Here is a 17466-nt window from a genome sequence, read left to right on the forward strand (position 1 = left end):
ACATAACTGAGGCAAAGTCTTCCATTAAGCTTGCTCACAAGGTATATGAATGCATTTATGCAATTTTAACGTGTTTTGTGAATGTGGTAAGTATTGATAAAATAATGACATGATGATACCAAGGGTGAGTATATTAAGTTGACCTTGCTTGAATATTTACATATTCACTAATCATTTAGTTGCATGTGCTTTTCAAGCTTAGATTATTGATAGATCTAAAAGGCATTTTGAGTAAATTCTGTTGTTATAGAATTACCTAGATTACTTTTTTATGTATTCTTTTATTATGTTGTTTTATTTGTTTTACTGATTTATTGTATGTTATTTTGTTAATTTATTTGATTTTGTTATTACTTTTTCACAAGGCCAAATGACAAGACCACACTTCCTTTCCCAGAAAATTGTCAAAGCTTTTCGTTGACCATATTGTGTGTAAAAATAATGTAATTATTGCACCAACCAGGGTATTCAATGGGACTAATGATAGGTATTTGGCAAATGTTGGTTTTGCAAGATGAGCATTAGAGAGAGTCATCTCCATGCAACTGGTCTTCAGGACCCGTCAACACCCTCCCCTATTTCAGGAGGTACAGACCCAAACACCTCATTAGCACAGGGCTAGTTTAGTCGCTGCTAGTGGTAGTAACTTGTAAACTACCTCTATACTTTCCCAATGTCAATGGAAAGTTAGTCAACTTATCTCCAAACTACCCTAGTGTCAATACTTACTTGCCAGGTAAGTTAACTTGCAGTTAGCACTATCAGCTACTAAAATATCCCCATGTCAATGAGGTATAAGGGTTGGCACTTGATCTGAACTGGATTCAATTTCTCTCTGCAGTAACTTCATTTATTCTCCACCTTTGCATACAAAGAAAGCTGACAGCCTGCAACTGCTTCCCTCCCACTACTGCTATACATTTATACATACCAAAAGGTCATTTCCCCCATATAAGGAAGGTGGTCTTAGTGAAAGCATACACCTGCTGTTCATCCATTCAACACCCATTCACTACTCAGTCTTTACTTCGTGGATTAACGATCATCCCTATCCCCTTTGATAATAATCAGGTCCATCAATTCAGTGAGCCCGTGATTCCACAGCAGTGCCCAGTGTCTTGCTACTGCAATATACTGGTAAAATAGACATAGTCTTAAACTAATACAGCATACATAGTCTGACATTTCTTCCCAAAGTGATCTGTGAGAGGGTTTGAGGACCATTGCCAGCCAATGTGGGGCTGTGGGTTTCCAGTCAGAGAAGCTACAGGAAACAGATATAATTATCAAAAAAATTTCAGTCTGATATACCATTTAAAGTTTTAATCAAATGAAAAATATAAGGCACATATGATTGTGTACCTTTACACCTAGGAGAGAAAATAATGTAGTAGAACTTCCCACTCATTTACTGGCATACATGGATGTGTATTATGAATGTATTCACACTAGATATATCGCATTTATTTGGAGCATAGCCATCCGCATATTGCCATTCAAGTACACATTAGAGTGAAGTTTTGAAAAACTGATAGAAATGGGCGTTCATCCTCAAAAGCCTAGTGCAGGACAACTGGGCTATTCCTAAGAAGGCAATATAGCTTCTACTTCACCAACTGGTCATATGGTTGGTGTGAGGTGCATTCAAAATGTTAAGCATACTGGAATGGCTGTGGTTGTGAATGGAGTCTTCCATACATAAACCAAAGGTTTTTCACCCCTTATAAGGGAGATAGCCGAAGTCAAAAGGCATAATTCCTCTCCCTCCCATTTCATCCCCACCCACTCCACTCCCATTTACCACCCCTCCCGCTCTCCCTATTTTCTCGGCTCCTCCTGGATAATGAGTCATCCCTGCATCTCACCCATTGCCCTGAGTCAGAAGCAGTGCAGCAAGACTTAGCACATCCACAGCAAGGCCACTTCATTTAATCATGCAGAAAAAGAGAAGGTGGGGAGAAATCCCTTCAGGCTGTGTCAAAATATCAATTAATCATAACTACTCTCTAACCCCCCTATTCCCCACCCACTCCCTTCCATGCATCACAGTATCATCCATACACAACCATTCTCTACTCACACCTATCTTCTGAGTTCTCCCTTCCTTCTTCAACAGACATTACCTTCTTTCTCAACAGCCCTTTTACCCCATCAATCCATTACATCCTTGGTCGCCCCCTCCTGTTCACTCCATCCACCTCTGCCATCCACACTTCTTTCACTAATCTTCACTCATTCTTTCCATGTGTCCATACCATCCCAATACTCTTTTATCAGTCCTATCTCCCACCTCCATTTCCACCCCCCCACTCTCCTCCTCATCCCCTTGTTTCTCACTCTATCTAGCTTAGTAATCCCCACCATACTTCTCAGATATATTATCTCACACATTTAAACTCCTCTTTTATGTTGTGTGTGTCTGCTCCATACAGTGCTATTGGCACAAACCCCCTTATAAACAATCTCATAGCATCCATTCCCAAATGTCCATATCTCTTTATACTTTTTAATCCCCCAAGGCATTTACTTGCTTTTCTCAATCAACAATCTATCTCCACCTCTACTCCTCCCTTTCCTGCCACATGTGCTCCCAAGTATTTAACCCCTTCCATACGGTGCCGCACACGTAGGCGTCATGAGGAGCAAGTGGATTCGCGACGCTGCCATATCGGCGTCTTGATTATATTTATTGTAGTCGCCCCTGTGTTTTTACATTCTCCCAAATGCGCCCTGAATCCCATTCTCTGTGGTTTTCAAAATTCGCGGGTGAAAGAGAGAACGATCGATATAAGCGGCGACTATATTTTATGATGCGAATATTATTTCATTACGTCATACGGCTGGCATTGGCTGCTGCCCGCGAGATTTAAGTCCCGTATTGAAGTGGTTAAAGCTATCCACTTCCTCCATTCTCTCCTTTAATACTCACTTCCAAATTGCAGCCATCCTTGTCCCTTGTGCATCTCATCACCTAACTTTTACCCACATTTGCCATCAACTCTCTCCTCTCACACACCTTCCCAAACTCCATCACTAACTTCCTTAATCCTCTGATCCTGCTACAAGCACAGTGTCATCAGCAGACAAAATCCTCTGATCATGCTACAAGCTCACTGTCATCAGCAAACAAAATCCTCTGATCATGCTACAAGTACAGTGTCATCAGCAAACAACAACTGGCTTATCTCCCATTTTTCTCCATTTTCTTTAACCATCTCCAATCCCTGGTCCATTACCCTTACATTTGCCTCCTGCACCACCCCATCCATGTATATGTTGAACAGCCAAGGCAACATGATACATCCCTGGTGAAGTCCCACCTTTACCTCAGACCACTCGCTCTATCCATTTCTAATTCTAACACAGGCTCTACTATCATAAAAACTCTTGACTGCTCTTAACAGCTTTCCCTCTACCTCATATATCTGTAAAACCTCCCACCGTGCTTTCCTGTCTACCCTGTCATAAGCCTTTTCCAAATCCTTAAAGGTCCAAAACATTCAGCAAAACATTCAGCAAACATTCAAAACAAAACATTCAGCAAACCGATCCCTCTGAAACTACTATGTTCACATTTCCCCCCCTTTCCCTTGTAAAGTGGAACTATTCAAGCACTATACAGTGGAACTATACAGGCACTATACAATGAGTGGAGTTTTAAGACCAATTTAATAAGTTCAATCATGTTGATTAGGTAACAGCACTGTATACTACACCTCTTGATGTCCGCCATTGCAGAGAGGGGATGGGAAGTCTTGAAAGTACAATTTGAACAGTTACCTCGTGTTTCCTAGGATCCAACCTAAGCATCCTGCATTTAGGACAGAGCCTTTGCCCACTGCCCCACAAAGGACTCACTCCAGTTCTCTCTTAACTCCGGTTTAGCAAGCAGATTGAGAATTCTCTCGGGTTTTAATATTGTTTTGATTAATTTTATTAATGATTTCGTTCACATAAAATGAATTGCAGCTGTGTACACAGTGTTTAAATTAGTTAGGAATTTTTTGTAAATTATATGAATAGTTTACGTACATCACAGGGTACTAATTGTGGCAATGAATAGGGTTTTTGATGGGTGTGGGATGAATATAGGGCAGGTGTATGTTTGGACACCATCATCCCCCCCCCCCCCTGTACGAGGGGGGAAAGGCCTATTGGTTTATATATGTACATCATCACATATATAATACATATATATTATTCTAAAGGTTTATATGTGTGTTAAGAGTAAATTGTTTACAGTACAGTGCTTGAAGGTGTTAAAATTATTGTTATACAATGTTTATATGATTGTATAAAATCAGTGGGGTTTGGAGGGAGGAAGGGAGATGAGAGATAGTGTCTAGATTCTAGGGGAACTTTTAGGTACAGTAGGTATACAAGATACCCACTGTGGAGGCACAAGGCTTGCTCTTTATCTGAATCTGTGATTTTTTTTTTTTTTTCAAACTTGTACATATGGTAGTGTGAAGGTCTCATCCAGAATTCAAATAGGCCACAGAGCATGATTCATGTTCAGATCCTTTTCAAGAACATGGTCTTATAGGTCCTAGGTCTTCACATTCATGACAGCAAGCTCCTTCATCAAGATTGATTTTGATGAGCTGTCGTCATGGTTGTCAATGGCCTCACTGGCAGGCCTGATGAGTTCATCTAAGTCATGATGGGAGAATTCCTAGCCATGCTCTGTAATCACCTTGACTTCTTCTTGCATGTCAGTGAAGCCTACTCACAGCTTATATAGCACCAGTGATTTTCATGTGCTCATATTTGTAGGAAGCCTCAATTCCTTTGATGCCCTTGTTCATAATAGACTTGACATTGAAACATCCCTATTGGATGAGAGTGAGAGAATCTTCTGTGAAATAGCTATGCCTTTCTGCATAGCCATTGATCCAAACAGTTTGGTAAGTGACAGGGACCCCTTCATCATTGAAGTTCTGAGATGGGATGTGCTGTTCAATTGACTTTATTTGTACATGGTGTGGGCACGTGTTTTGACTCAGCCACTCCTTTTGGTAGTCATTTGTGATTGTTGCCTCCTTGGGTTTTGCTGACCCAAAACCAGCAGCCTTGCAATGGCTGGCAATATCCTCAGGCCTTCCCATAGACATCTCAGGGAAGACACTTTGGACTGTTATATTAGTGTGGTACTGTTTCTTTGTATGCATTTGGCAGTTGCTGATGAATCCATCAAAAGAAACATTACGTGAGGATGGGACCTTTATTGTGATGATGTTTCACTTGTTAGAGCTTTATCAAGTACTCTATAAAGGTGTAAAAAGTGAAACGATGTAACAATAAAGGCCCCATTCACATGTAGTGTTTCTTTTGATAGATTGTTTCTCTATCACAGAGTAGAAGGGGAGCAGTTGCCAATTGTCAGTCCTTTCCTGGTATGCTGACGATTGAAGTTGATTAAAAATTTTGTCCCAATCTGGGTCTTCAAAATGGACAAGGAGATAACTGTCTACCAAAATAAACATCATATGAAAATGGAACCTTTATCAGTACGACATTTCACTTGTTAACCTTTATCAAGTACTTAGTTGTGGTACACATATCTGAGAATAAATAGGAAGATCCATTGAAATGGGGGAGGTCATTAGAGCATAAGAAAGGTTAAGGAGGAGCCCCCATGCCATATTTCTTCTTCCTTTCACGTTTGTTCATTGGCAGTGAACAAATGGCCTGCACACAGACAATTGCTCCCTCTCCCCCTTACCTTTTCTATGCTCCAATGACCTTCTCCTGTTTCCCTAGATCAGTGGTTCCCAAACTATCTTACCTGACGCCCCCTTTTTGCTTCCAGTAGACCCACATGCCCCCACTCCCTCTTTGTTCATGTGAAATGATTCTTGCATTTATTTCTTAGCATTGTTCAGAAAAACAGATTTCTGTTTGTATTAAATTTTAATAATGAAAGGCACTCAAACAAATAATAGTACATACCAGAGACATTTTTGTAAGTAACTAAAGACGAAACATTTGGTTCAAAGGGAGCAAAAAAAAGTTTGAACATTAGGAAGTTGGGGTTGGTATCAGTGACGTTTCCAAAATGTGTAAGGAGAACTAACTTAATAGAAAATGAGTTGGAGTGACTGCTATAATTATACTTTGCATGTATGTAAATGCAGATATTTGTTCTTTGAATGATTTTATTATTCTAATTAAACAAATATTTTTGAGCAGATGACTTCATGCCCCCTTTTGTATCCTCCCCACGCCTCCCTAGGGGGCGCGCCTCCTAGTTTGGGAACCACTGCCCTAGATCTTCCTATTTATTCTTAGATGTGTGTACCATGACTACAAACTTCATAAAGCTGTAACAAGTGAGACACTGTAATAATAAAGGCTTCATCTTCGCGTGGTGTTTATTTTGATAGACTTCTCGACAACTGTCATATATCATGTAGGACCATCACTGGCCCCTTGATATGTTTATGTTACTGTTTTTTGATCGAAGGACTTCCTATTGTTTTAACAGTTGGTTGGCAGTGAATATAATTTTTTTTACTTGATTTTTGAACTGTGGTAGAATTTATTTATTTTATTTATTTATTTTTTATATATGGCATAAGAATCAGATGAAAAGCATGTCGAGTAGAAAAATAGTTGTTAGTTTACTTCAATACAAAATAAAGATCATAAATGAAATGTGCAAGTGCACTAAGTATCACTTGTGGACCATGTCATGGAAACTTCAGCCTAATTTGTTTGTGATTTAATGAAAAGAAATATATATATATATATATATATATATATATATGTGTACAACACTGAATGGGTCCCAGTGATTAGAGATACATTTTAACAACCACAACACACTTTAATTCTAAGCCATCAACGTCGGGAGGCCAATGGAGGCCACATGCAGAAATTGAAATGCGTTACTGCGTAGTTGGATAGTTACTACAGCACTTGTCATGTGATTGCTGAGTTCGAGTCCTCGGCAGTACCATATTTCAATTTCTGCATGTGGCCTCCATTGGTCTCCTGATGTTGATGGCTTAGAATTAAAGTGCGTTGTGGTTGTTAAAATGTGTGTGTGTGTGTGTATGTATATATATATATATATATTATACAGTATATATATATGTATATATATATATATATATGTATATATATATATATATATTTATATATATATATATATATGTATATATATATATATATATATTGGGGAATAAATCACTCATGACAGTGATGTAATGAAATTATGAAATTTGGCTGTAAGCAAGCTTTGAGCTAAGAACCACATAGTGCAGAACCCCCCCACACTACTGTAAGTGCACATTGAACATTAAAATAGACTTCAGGGCTGTAGTGTCTCAGCTGGTCCGACTCCTGGAACCCGGTATACAGTATAGGTTCAGGAACATATTGTATGTTCAATGTGTATGAATGGTAGTGTGTGGGGCTTGTGCTGCACAGTTCTCAGTTTGAAGCTTGCTCACAGCCAGGTTTCATCATATTTGTATTTGGCCATAAAGATGTTCTCATAACCACTTCATTCAGGCAAAATGGTTGTGTTCCATCTGGGTTGGTTTCAACAAATGTCAGATGTTCCTATTCAGTTTAGGGGATACTAAGTAAAGAGGTTAGTGTTTCCGTCTTGAACAACCCGTTCATCACCATGTGAATTTTGTTCAAGCTAATGCCAAGTGATTTTCTTTCCCTTCAGGGGTGTTACCAAAATTTTTTGTGAAGATGAAGTAATGATGATGATTATATGTTATGAATTGTAAGTTAGATTTTTTTAGATGAAATAATTGAGCCCAAAGTGATTTCTGAACTGTTAGGTATCTTTTCACCTGAGTGGATAGATAAACTAATGGCAGTATGTCAGTTCTTGAAAATCCTTAACACCTTGACAGCAAACTGAGTTTTTCAATACCATGTTTCTGTTATGTCCACTCTTTTATGAAAAGTCATCAAACAAAATGCATGTCAGACATTGAGGTAAGGTCATTTTATTGTGATGATCAGATGTGGAAAAAGTTGAGGATTTCATTCAGAAGTGAACTGGAAATGGATGATGATGATGATAGTCTGTATTCAGACCAATTAGTGATAGTTTGTTGTTATTGCTGCAGGAGCCTACATGGGCTTACTATGAGGACAATGGATTTGAAGATGAGATTTTGGAAGAAGATTTTGAATCTGAAGATGACCTTGATGATGAAACCTACAGTCGCAAAGGAAGTAAAAGGAAGAAAGCACAGGGAAAGAAGGCAAAACTCCCCAGTGATAGGGTGAGAGACTTAGCAGTTGTTGCATGCTTTCAGATGAGATTTTCATATAGGTTTGGGTAGGGATAGCAGGGAGAGCATTATGGATTTGGAGGATGTAAACAGACCGGTCTTTTCCCCTATTCACATACTGAATTTGGTCTATATTCTCTGCTTACCATTTTGGTGTAGAAGTAGTATATGCTTCTCAATAATCTTGATTAATTTCTATTTGACTGAAGTGAATATTTTCAAACCGTTTGTGTTTGCTTATGGTACTCTTTTCACTTTACTACTAGTGTTGGGAATGGTGCACCATGATTTCTTATGAAAATGCATGGTACTTACAAATATTAGATTACCAATTATATTCCTATGGCTTTGCACACATGATGTCTTGAAAGGTTTTTGAAAAAATGTTTGAAGGGAGGAAGTTGTAGTTGAATTTTATTAATTATCATTTGAGTCATTTAGTATCAGAATATTCTTTGGTAGGTTAGTCATTCTAAAATGAGGATAAACAAGAAATATTTATAGAATTAGCCTGCACTATACAATCAGATTGAGAGTATTCAAGCTTGTGTAGATCTCTGCAAACTCCTTAAAGTTTGGAATTCTAAATCCCTTTTCTTTTAAGAACTGGTCTTTCACACAATTTTTTTTCTCAGTTTTATGCATTTTGTTTAGTTTTGTTTTATTTTAATGTGTTGTACATGTTTAAACTATTATGTGTATATGCATATGTATATATTTATATATGTCACTTGTCAGTATTGTCATTGTTTAGTTTTAATTCAGTTTGATAAGTGTATATTTTGTCTGAATCAGTCAAGTGTTATAGGATAAGGGTTTGAGCCATCTTGAAACAAGGCATATGTGTGACATAAGACTTCATGAAGTAACCATCTTGCACACACATTGAGGCTGTTGTTGCTGCACCCACTATATTTCCTCCATGTATTCTATATTATCTCCACTCTACACATGCTTTCCTTGAGGTGCCTGCAACATACACAAAGAAAAGCAAGAAGAAATCTGGGGAAGGTGGTGACAGTCCGGTAAGTAGTTTCACTCCCCAGGACTGTGTTTAAACAATAAAAGCATGAGCACTGAATGACAGTTGTCATAAATTGTTCTCTTTCATCGCCCTCTCTTGTATGTAGCAAGTAGCCATAGCATTTTTGACTAGATATATATATATATGTTTTTTTTTAATCTTCCTTGATTTGTAAGGTATGATTTTGTAGCTCTTTAACAAGGCTGGTGATGTCATCCATATTTTGTAAAGAAATGTGTGATGTAGGATATATAAATTTGCCCCCATGGAATTGATGGTGGGGAGGAAGATTCGCCAGGAGGCACTGAGTAGCTGTGACTAAAGCCGTCACCTTTGTCATATGCATTTGTACTGTTGGGCTGGGTTACAGTCACTGTGGGGAATTGAACTGGAGTGCAGGATCCAAACCTACAGCTAAGTCAGTGTGAGAGGAGCACACATCCAGTTACCCTCCCAGATGAGAGCTCAGAGCTCATGGATGGCCTGATCTATGGGTAATGCTGTGACCTTAACACACACACACACACACACACACACACTTTCAACGAACGGACGGCTTGACGAACGCTCTGAAGAAAAGTGCAGATTGTGGATACCAACGCAAAGAGAAGTGCCTTTTTGTGTTTGCAGGGGGGGGGGAAATTGCTCGTGAGGCAGTAGGTAAGTAGGAAAAGAGGAGAAGGGGAGGGATTGCTGGGGAAATGGAAGGAAATGAGGATGTGGAGGACTTGGCCCAGGCAGACGGGCGTAAGGTCAACATGAAACGACCACCGGATGACGAAATGGCAAATAAAAATGTAAAGATTAGAAGTATAGAGAGGAGAAATACAGTAGAAAGTGACGAGAATATGTTCCAGGGATTTAAAGAGGGTGGGGGGGACACAACCCCCCCCCGACTGATAAGACTAGAGGAGAGAGTTGATAAGGTGATCGAGGACTTGGAACGTAAGTTAGGTAAGGTAGACTCCATCTTCCAGAGAATTGAAAGATTGGAACAACTAGAGAAGGCTAACAGAAACTTAACTGAAGAAGTAGAGGACCTAAAAAGACAGTTAGGAAATGTAAAGGAGGAGAATGAGAAATTGAAGAAGAATAGTAATGAAAACAGTGAGAAAATAGCTACAGAAGCTAAAAATTGGAGAATAACTCAAGAAGGGAATAAGGTTTCATTCACTGACATAGTCAAACAGCAATTGAAAGAACATAATGAAGACTCAGTTATTAAAGTGATGAGACAGAAGGAGAATATAGTAAGAGAATTAGCTGACAAAAAGAAATGTATAATTATATTAGGAATGGAAGAGAAACATAACCCAGATAGAACCGCAAGAATCAAGGAGGAAAATGAAAGGGTAAGCAGTTTATTAAAATTAGTCCAGGAAGATGAACCAGAAATTATAAAGGAAATTGAGGAAAAATTCAGACTCGGAAAATATAGTACAGATAAGACCAGACCAATTAAGATTAAATTCAGGTCACAAACAACGGCAGAGAAAATTCTATCCAAGACAGGGAAACTAGCAACAAATGATCAATATAAAAAGGTATGGATAAAAAGAGAAATGAATAAGGAGGAAAGAGAGGCAGAAAAGCAGAAAAGAATTGAAGCTAAGGCAAAAAACGAGGAAAGAACGGAGTCAGAGAAAGAGAGATTCTATTGGAGAGTAGTGAACATGAAAATAAAGCAGTTCGACATACTAAAGAAAAACATAAGGGAAACAGAGAACACAATGGAAGTGGCAGAAAACTAAGAGTGTCTTACACAAATATAGATGGATTGATAACAGGATTCAATGAACTGAATGATTATTTGAAAGAAAAAGAACCGGACATAATGGGAATTGTAGAAACAAAATTAAAAGGCCCACTACCACCCAACAGTGTAGGACATGATACATACAATTATTGGATTAGAAACAGAGAGAAAAAACAAGGGGGTGGAGTTATGTTCCTGACAAAGAAGGATATAAACGTGAAAGGTGTCATATATGGAAAGAATACAGTAGAGATGATTATGATAGAAGTGGAAGACCGAGATAAGAAGAGCAGAAAATTTGTGATCAATTATGTGCCTCCGAAAACAGCCTCATGGGAGGAGAGTGAACATAAAAGTATGTTAGAGGACACAAAGATAGCATTAACTAAAATAATGGAAGACGGAGGAAGAATAGTTATGATGGGCGACTTTAATTGCAAAGAAATCTGCTGGGAAGAAATGACAGTAAAGAGTGGTGATGACTCATGGGGAAATGCTCTACTTGAGATGATTACTGACCATTCAATGACACAATGGATACAAGAGAACACTAGGTATAGAAATGAAGAAGAACCATCGAGGCTAGACTTAATAATTACATCTGAACCTAGAATAGTGGACAAGATTGAATATAAAACACCAATAGGTAAAAGTGACCACATATTGATTGAACTGGAACTTAATGAAGAAAAATATATGAAAAGAAATGAACAATATAGAAAAGGAAGAATGATGTATGAAAAAACAAACTTTGATAAAATAAGAGAATTCTTCCAACAAGAAAACTGGGAAGAAATATACAAAGAAGAAACATCAGTGGAAGAGAAATGGAATATTTTGACAAAAATTTACAAAGAAGGAGTGGAAAAGTATGTCCCAAGACAAAAACAAGAAAAAGAATATGTAAAATGCTGGTACAACAAAAGTTGTAGGGAGTTAAAAGACAAAAGAGACAAAGCCTGGACCGGATGGAAAAAAGACAGAAGACCTGAAAAATGGAAAATATATACTGGTTATAGAAATGAATATGTACAAAAGTGCAGAGAGGAAAAAAGAAAATATGAAAAAGATGTTATAGAAAAGTGTAAAGATCAACCAAAACTATTCTACAGATTTGTAAACAATAAACTGAAAAACAAACAAGACTTGGAGAAATTAAGACAAGGAGGAGTTGAATACACTGAGGAAATGGAAATGGCAGAAATTATGAACAAACATTTTAAATCAGTGTTTACAAGGGAAAATATACAACCTGAAGAGATTGAGTGGAAGGAAAAAGTCCCCCCTATGGAAGAAATAGAAGTAACGAAGAATGAAATATTGACACACTTGGGTAATTTTGATGTCAGAAAATCGCATGGGCCAGATGAAATAGCAAACTGGATTCTGAAAGAATGTAGGAATGAACTGGCAGACTAAATACATAGCATAATAAGCAGTTCCTTAAAAGAAGGAAAAGTTCCAGAAGATTGGAAAAAAGCAAATATAGTACCTATATATAAAGGAGGAAATAAAGAAGAACCTACCAACTATAGACCAGTCTCTCTAACAAGTACAATAGCAAAAATATGTGAAAGAATTATCAAAAGTAGATGGGTAAAATACTTGGAAAAAAACAACGTACTAAATCCAAGGCAATTTGGATTCAGACAAGGACGATCATGCGTCACCAATTTAATATGTTTCTATTCAAGACTAATAGATATAATACAAGAAAGAGATGGATGGGCTGATTGTGCATTTCTAGACCTAAAAAAAGCTTTTGACAAAGTACCACATAAGAAGTTGCTTAAGAAATTAGAATATGAAGGAGGAATACAAGGTAAATTGCTAAATTGGATGGAAGACTTTTTGCAAGAAAGAAAAATGAGAGTAGTGATAAGAGATCAGCACTCAAAATGGAATGAAGTAATAAGCGGTGTCCCGCAGGGAACAGTTCTGGCCCCAATAATGTTTGCTATATATATTAATGATATGGATGAAGGAATTGAAAGCTATATGAGCTTCTTTGCAGATGATGCAAAATTACTGAAAAGAGTGAAAACTGAAGAGGATTGTGAATCACTACAGAGAGATCTAAATAAAGTACAAGAATGGAGTAGGAAGTGGGAGATGGAGTTCAATACAAAAAAGTGTAGTATAATGGAATTTGGAAAAAGCAAAAACAGAATAACAGGATCATATAATTTGGGAGAAGAAGGAATAAAAAGAGTAGAAAATGAGAGGGACCTGGGAGTCATTGTTATGAATAATATGTCACCTGAGAAACATATAAATAAGATTTTTGGAGAAACTTATAATTTAATAAGAACAATCAAAGTGGCATTTACATACCTGGATGAAGAAATGGTGAGGAAAATCCTAATCACCCTGATAAGACCAAGATTGGAATATGCAGCAACGATATGGTCACCAAGTACAAAAAAATGTATAAAAAAACTTGAAAGAATACAAAGAGCAATTACTAAACTGGCACCAACACTCTCAAAACTATCATATGAAGAGAGACTACAAAAACTTAAACTACAGACACTAGAGCAAAGAAGAGAGAGAGGAGATTTGATAGCTATTTACAGAATCATGAAAGGCATAGAAATTACTGATAGAGAGAATCTGATAAAATGGGATGACAGAAATACAAGAGGACACGGAAAGAAAATAAAAAAAGACAACTATAGAAGAGATTTGAAAAAGAACAGCTTTCCTCACAGAGCAATAGACAGTTGGAACAAGTTAGATGAGAAAGTGGTGTGTGCAAAAACAATACATGAATTTAAAAATAGTTTAGATAAAATGAGATATGAAGACGGGACCTCACGAGCATAGCTCCCCTTCCCGTAAAATACAACTAGGTAAATACACTATATATATAAAATTGGTACAAAAGAAGTTAAAAAAGTAAACTCTGAAAGGGACTTAGGAGTAATCATCAGCAATGACATGGCACCAGACAAACATATCAACAAAATAGTCAGAGAAACCTTTAATTTACTAAAATCAATGAAAGTGGCTTTTGACTACTTGGATGAAGAAATGGTAAAAAAAAATATTAGCTACATTGATAAGGCCAAGATTGGATTACACTGCAATACTATGGACCCCCAGTACCCTCCAAACTGACATACAAACAAAGATTGTCCAAACTTGAACTACCAATCCTGGAACAAAGAAGAGAAAGAGGAGATCTACTGACCATCTACAGAATTATGAAAGGGATGGAAGTCCTCAATAGTGGTGATTTACAAAAGTGGGATAAAAGACAACCAAGAGGACATGAAAAGAAACTTAAAAAGGATAGTATTAGAAGAGATCTGAAAAAGAATAGTTTCCCTCACAGAGTGGTGAATATCAGGAATAAATTGGATGAGGAAACAGTGAGTGCAAAAACTATACAAGAATTTAAGAACAAACTTGATGCTGAAAGATACAAAGATGGGTCACCATGAACATTGCTCTCTTCTCTTAAAATACAACCAGGTAAATACACACACACACATGAGTTGACAGTGCAGTGGTAGCATTAGTGGCCACCATTATAGTGGTCTGGGTTCAAATCCCACCCAGGGCTGAAATAATTTCAGTATTGCTGTGCTGCAAGTCATTACTCCAGCTCATGGGTTTGGAGTTAGGGGTCTGTATGCATGTAAAGTCACAGCATTACCCATATATCAGTCATATATGAACTCTGAGCTCTCCACAGGGAGGGAAATAGCTGTTGATCATGAATCCAACATGTGATCCAAGACCATAGTGAATCACACACACACACAGATTTACGTCATTGGAGAGGAAGTCTAGCGAATGAGCTCTGACTTAGCGCTTTTATTGCTTGGATCAAGGAAACATCTTGTTGTTTTCGGAATGAGAGAACTATGTAACTGAGTGACCGGTAAGATGTAAAATCCACTTTTGTAAAAGTATTGTATAGCACGAAATGGAGGAAACAAAAGAAGACAAAAGAGTTAATGAACCAACGAAGAGAGGACTGGATATGAGTAGAGTGGAATCGCCACTGGGTGTGATACCGAAGAGGACATGTCTAAACGACACCCCCAAGACTACTCAAAGGTGGGAAAACAATGTTTTTTGGGGATTTCAAAGAGAAAAAGGAGCCATAGGAAAAGTTATGGATACAGAAAAAGAAACTAGGTATAGCAGTGTAATAAGGAATCGAGACATCAACAGCTTGATGTAGGAATTAATAGATCTAAGAATAGATTATAGAGCCATGTACAAAAAGATGACAAATATACGTAAAACTAACGAGGAAATAATCAAAGTTGAATGACCTAAAAAGTGAACTATGATTAAAAGAGAAAACAAAAGAAAGAAAAATGAGGAAAAAAGCAAAAACAAAGAACTGAAGAAATAGGTCAAAGAGCAAATGCAAACAGTGACCAAAAAAGTGGGAGAATCAAAGAGACAGATCTCCTTGAAATAGAAAATCAGTGTAAACAGGAATGTGAAAATCAGAAAATAACTTTCAAAGAAATAGTACAACAGCAGGTAGAGGAAAATGCAAAAGAAATAGTAATTAAAGTAATTAGAGAAGGGGAAAACTGGTTGAGAAACACAGTGGATAAAAGAAATGCATTGTGGTTTATGGTATCAAAGAAAAACACAATGTTTACAAATACCAAAGAGAAAAAGAAGAGAAAGAAATTGCGAAGGAAATTCAGAAAGTGGTTCAGGACAAAGGCCAAGAATTAGACAAAGAAAACGACAAAGTGCATAGAATGGGCACATATTTTAGAGAAAAACTCTATAAGCCATTGAAAATCAAACTAAGGGCTCAAATGATAGCTGAAGAGATACTATAGTAGTGGCAAAACTTCTTTTCAAGAAGTCCAGGACAAAGTCTGGAAATGGAGTCAGAAGTGTGAAGTGAACTTCAACATTAAGAAATGTAGCATAATGGAATTCGGAAAAAGCAAAAATAGAATCTTGGGTCAATATGAAATTGGTACAAAGGAAGTTAAAAAAGTCAACTCAGAAAGGGACCTAGGAGTAATTATCTCTACTGACATGACACCATACAAACATGTCAACAAATTAGTTAGAGAAACTTTTAACTTATTAAGATCAATGAGAGTAGCCTTTGATTACATGGATGAAGAAATGGTAAAGAAAATATTAGTCACACTGATAAGACCAAAATTGGAATATGCTGTGACATTATGGACATCTAGTTCTTAAAGAAGAAACTAGAAAGAATTCAAAGAGCAACGACAAAGATGTCACCAACACTCTAATTTAACATACAATCAAAGATTGGATAAACTAAATCTACCAGCCCTGGAACAAAGAAGAGAAAGAGGTGATTTGCTAACCATCTACAGAATTATGAAAGGGATGGAAATTCTTGATAGAGATGACTTACTAAAGTGGGACAGAAGAAAAACAAAGAGGACATGAGAAGAAACTCAAGAAGGACAGTTACAGAAGAGATCTGAAAAAGAATAGCTTCCTACACATAGATATTTGGAACAAACTGAATGAGAAAACAGTGAGTGCTAAAACTATACAAGATTTTAAAATTAAACTGGATATGGAAAGATACAAAAGTGGGTCACGACTAGCATAGCTCTCTTCCCATAAAATACAACTAGGTAAATACACATACACAGAGTGATAGATATCTGGAACAAACTGAATGAGGAAACAGCGAATGCTAAAACTATACTTGACTTTAAGAACAAACTGGATGCAGAAAGATACAAAAGTGGGTCACTACGAGCATAGCTCTCTTCCCATAAAATACAACTAGGTAAACTAGGTAAATACACACACACACAAATCCTTGCCCACCAGAGTTGGAGTGCCAGCTCGCAGTACAGCAATGGTGAAATTTTTTCAGCCCTGGATGGGACTCAAGCTCAGATTGCTGAATTATTGATCAAGAAATATGCCATTGCACCATCAAGCCATGTGATGTGTGTGTGTGTGTGTATGTACGTATCTATAGTTTTATTTTACATAATTTATTCAAATAACATACACAAAGAATGAATAAGGAAAGGCTATCAAAAAGTGTGTAAATCAGAAAGGGATTGAGTGAACTTGGGATGAAGATCAATCAGTCAAACTGGTGCCCCAGATCTCTTTTACAGAAGATATATATGTTCCTCGTAGCTAGCAATAGGCACCAGATTGGCCCATAAGTCATGCAATGAAGAAATATTGTATTGTTAACTAAATATGGCCAGGATGAGGCAGTGTAGAATGAGATGTTTGGTGTCTTCGGTGTGATCTGGGATTATTAGTTTTTGTGCCCTCCCCCTTCCATATAAAGGGGAAAAGGCTCTTTTATTACATATGTCAATATAGAAATTCTAGACATTAAGGATTATAGAGGCAGCAAATGAGTATTCTTGGTTATGATTTGGGCAGTTAGCCAATGCCTAGGTGTGTATTCTGGCAAG

General features: G+C 37.3%; 1 protein-coding gene across 7 annotated transcripts in view; it reads left to right on the plus strand.

The window, feature by feature from the left end:
- Positions 1-17466, plus strand: part of LOC143020376 (zinc finger protein ubi-d4 B-like) — a 92827-nt gene that overhangs the window by 20757 nt on the left and 54604 nt on the right. For 4 of the 7 annotated variants that reach the window (XM_076176763.1, XM_076176761.1, XM_076176766.1 and 1 more), the window contains exons 5-6: positions 8097-8255; positions 9230-9289. In XM_076176763.1, the coding sequence (XP_076032878.1) occupies positions 8097-8255; positions 9230-9289 (219 nt within the window). The remainder of the gene's footprint in view (positions 1-8096; positions 8256-9229; positions 9290-17466) is intronic. The other 3 variants (XM_076176764.1, XM_076176762.1, XM_076176768.1) reach the window with 1 other exon arrangement.

Source organism: Oratosquilla oratoria, chromosome 39, assembly GCF_046742065.1.
Source record: "Oratosquilla oratoria isolate Oo_2021 chromosome 39, ASM4674206v1, whole genome shotgun sequence".
Classification (NCBI taxonomy): domain Eukaryota; kingdom Metazoa; phylum Arthropoda; class Malacostraca; order Stomatopoda; family Squillidae; genus Oratosquilla; species Oratosquilla oratoria.